Source organism: Myotis myotis, unplaced genomic scaffold, assembly GCF_014108235.1.
Source record: "Myotis myotis isolate mMyoMyo1 unplaced genomic scaffold, mMyoMyo1.p scaffold_m19_p_12, whole genome shotgun sequence".
Taxonomy (NCBI): Eukaryota; Metazoa; Chordata; class Mammalia; order Chiroptera; family Vespertilionidae; genus Myotis; species Myotis myotis.
Window position 1 is genome coordinate 71467590 of NW_023416316.1, and position 3930 is coordinate 71471519.

Here is a 3930-nt window from a genome sequence, read left to right on the forward strand (position 1 = left end):
CCCTGTACTATGCTGTGCTGGAAGGACACAGGTGACAGCATAGAAGAGAATTCAACTCCAGGCAGAAAGTTGGAGCAACTGTAGGGCTCACGGTCCCTGCAGCTTCTCAGTCCTGTGCTACCTGTACAATGCCTACAAACTATTGTACAGATATCTTGTCCAGTTTTTCATATTTTTACAGCGGGAGGGCAATTCCTATAGCATGTAATCTTTCATGGACAAAATTAAAAGTCATCCATTGAGCTTTTATTTTCAGTTTTTATAGTTTCCGATCCTGGAATTTCCTTTTGATTGTTTTTAATGGTTTCCAGTTTTCTGAATAAATTTTCCATTTTTTCATCAGATATATTGAAGATATAAAGTATGAAACATAATTATTTTAAAGTCCATGTTTATAATCTCATATTTGGGCCTTCTGTAGGTCGTTTTTTTAGATCCGTTCCCCCTTAATTTTGGTCAGTTATTATCTTTTTGCATGCCTGCCTGTTTGGTTGAGTGCCAAATGTTGTGGCTTAAAAATTGTGAGATAACTTGACACTTTGGACTCCTTGTACAAAGAGATTTACTTTTTTTTTTTTTTAGTTTGAAAAAGTTTTATTGAATAGTTTTGGATGCTGCTTCCTACCTTTTAAGTTTAAGAATAAAAAAGGTATTTCAATAACAAAACAAATATATAGCGGAGTCATTTTCCTTTGTGTGAAGAAATATGAATGAACTGTACCTAAACATTTAAAAGCAAATTAGTTCACTGACAAAACTTTAAATTTCTCAAGAGCACAGCAAATGCTAAACACACTAAGCTCGTGTTGCTCCTTCAATAGCTGGGGAGTGGTGAGCGCTGGCCTATGGCTTAGGATCTGCGTCCATGCTTGTTTCCTGAGCCTCCTCTACCTCTGAGAGCTTCTCATCATTTTCCAGTGTTTGCTGAAGTTCGTGGATGGTACTAAGAAGAACATGAAACTGTTTCCGTCTCAATTCCAGCTTATCTTCAACACTTTCTTTAATATGTGAAAGATGCTCCAATTCTTTGCCCAGAGCTTCTAGTTCCTTTAATGTCTCATGCCTGTCTGGATGATGCTGAATCACTTTTGCCAAAGCATCATATTCTTGGCGATTTTTTCGTATTCGTTTTGCTTGAAGAATCTGCTTTTTGCACTCAGCAATTTTTTCATGTGCTCCAGCAATGCTACATTCTATTTCTTTGTAAATTTTTTCATAATTTTCCATTTCTCTGAGATTCATATCATATACCAGCAAAGTTTTGCCCATGGAAAATTCACACTGGGACAGTGCACTCAGCATACGTTGGTACTGGCTGTAACCCTCTTCCTGGGATCCAGAGTTGCACCATTTAATGAAACTTTTCACTAGCAGATTAATTCTGCGATCATCTCCAGCGCCATCTCCATCAATTAGAAGATGCTTCCGTATGACTTCGTCCTTTGTGACAGCATGAATGGACCTGGAGAGCATTATGCTAAGTGAAATAATGTTGGGGTCCAGCCCCAGCAGATCCAGGGGTTCCCAAAGGTGTGGACCGAGTCAGGGAAGAAGGAATGACATGGAGGCAGCGTTCAGTTGATCAGCATAGCCAGGTTCTCCCCGAGATTTACTTTTGCTTCTGGCAGGCAGTTAGCAAGGGACAAGCCACCTTATTCAAAAAAGAGATTGTGCTGATTTAAAGCAGGCTTTGGTCTTTGTGAGAGCTGGTCTGCTTCCTTCGCCCCTTCTCTTAGGGTATAATTTTTCAGAGACATAGCTTAGTGCTGTGGTGTCTGACAGGCCTCTCCTCCTTGGCCAACAATTGTCCCCAGGTCCATGGAAGCACCAACAGTATTGCTGAGCTTCTCAGCCTCTGCAGTAACAGGGGTAAATGTCTCGAGGAGAAAATAGGTCAGACAGAGGGCTTTCCTCTCTGGGCTCTCAACAACAACAACAAAACACCTGTATTTAGATCCTGTCCAGCTTTTCTAGTTGCTCTTAGTGTGAGAGTTAGTTTGAAACAAGCTGGTCTACCTTTACAGCAAATGAAACTTACCCATTTCTTTCTGGTAATATTTTTTTAGCCTGAGAGGGCAGAGGTTGTGCCCAATGATAAAATCCACTCAACTAAAAACTTCCCTGTAGTAAATGTTAACTGTTTCCTGAACAGTAAGGTTGTAAACATGACAGAACTCTCCCTCAAGAGCCAAGATAGGTATAGCCTTAATGAAGCCAGGCAGCAGGATCCTTAACTAAAACAATTTCAAGCAGAAAAGATGTACTACTATGACATGTGCGAATACTGTATCAAAAACTGTGGTCACCTACAGTGCGTGTGCTTAGGAACAATGGTTATGAAACTAGATCACTATAATAACTGTTGCTGATATATCCAGGCTCCATAGATTGCATTTTCTGAGGATCCTATATAATAAAAGGCTAATATGCAAATCAATCGAACAGGGGAACAACAGGTTGCTATGATGTGCACTGACCACCAGGGGGCAGATGCTCAATGCAGGAGCTGCCCCTGGGTGGTCAGTGTGCTCACACAGGGGGAGCACTGCTCAGCCAGAAGTCGGGCTCATGGCTGGCAAGTGCAGCAGTGGTGGTGGGAGCCTCTCCTGCCTCCACGGCAGTGCTAAGGATGTCTGACTCCCCGTAGAGAGTGGGCCTAAGCCATCAGTCGGACATCCCCTGAGGGCTGCAGGACTACAAGAGGGCACAGGCTGGGGTGAAGGACCCCCCCCCCCGAAGTGCACAAATTTCATGCACTGGGCCTCTAGTATATCATAAAAATCTCCAATCCAGATCCTTCTCCACTGCCTCCGGCATTCTCCCCTGGATGTTGGACATCTCAGACTCAAGGGTCCAGGCTAAACTTCCTGTCTTTCCCCAATATCCCCGCTTTTCAGAGAAAATGTTCTGAAAGGACACAGATGAAAGTATTTTAATAGGGGCTACATCTGTGGAGTTTCCCTGTGGAATTGGAAAGGAACAGAGGCAGGGGACAGCTTTTGCTTTTTATGTTTTACTCCATGCTCTTGAAAAAAATGTAAACCAGAATGGGTATCACTCTTAAAATGAAACCAATCTGTCTCTCCCAGTTCCCTCAGGCCTGGAGCCCTCCTGATGCTGGTTCCCACTTCTCCCAGTTCCTCTGGTACCAAACCCCCTATTAACTCCCCAACCAGGCATGAATGCAGAATGACTATCCCCAGGCCTTCCAGCCTTCCCTCCCCACTGCAGTGCTACCCCTCTCCTACTCTCATTTTTCTGACCCACAGCCAAACATCAGAGCAGCAATGGTCCACGAATATGTCCCAAATCTTTGACATGGAACAGAAACACCTCAGGACCCAGTGTCAGCCAACCAGATGGACCCAGGCTCCTCACCTGCCAAGTCTGCTTGTTTCTCCCTGAGCTTCTCACCAGACAAGGGACAGTGGTGGTGTTCACTGGTCAGTTATGTGACCACTGAAGACAAGATTGTGACAGTGCTCCCTGTGAGCCTAGCCTAAGGGTGGCCCACAATACCATTCCTTGGCTTTTCTTACACTTTTTATTCTTCTCTTATAACCCACATTGAAGCCCAATGCATCTTCCCACCTCAATTCTGATCGTAGTGTGGTTTCTCACTATGGTGTCATAAAAATAACACAAGTTTTGGAATTTTATGGGTATGGATTCAGTTCTGGAAGATGACTTACCAGCTTTGAGGCTCAGTTTTCTCTTCCAGAGAAAGCATTTCATGGAGTTATTTCGAGGAATATAAGAGAGAGGGGTATTTCCGGGGTCTTATCCGCAGCTGCAAAGGTTTAGTAATCTAGAAAAAGTCTGTGACATAAATTAATAAGCTTCACATGAAATATAAATTTGGAAGGCATGGGGGAGCCAGGGGAGGCTCCACTTTCTAGTGAAGTGTGCTCTCTGAATCTCCGGACCCAA

General features: G+C 43.5%; 1 protein-coding gene across 1 annotated transcript; it reads right to left on the reverse strand.

The window, feature by feature from the left end:
- Positions 1-581: 581 nt before the first annotated feature.
- On the reverse strand, positions 582-3022 carry LOC118666861 (THO complex subunit 7 homolog). Its single transcript, XM_036329147.1, has 2 exons — positions 3018-3022; positions 582-1462 (listed from the first exon to the last, which is right to left on the reverse strand). Exons 1-2 carry the CDS (start codon positions 3020-3022, stop codon positions 844-846), a joined length of 624 nt encoding a protein of 207 aa, XP_036185040.1. The 3' UTR covers positions 582-843.
- Positions 3023-3930: the final 908 nt, after the last annotated feature.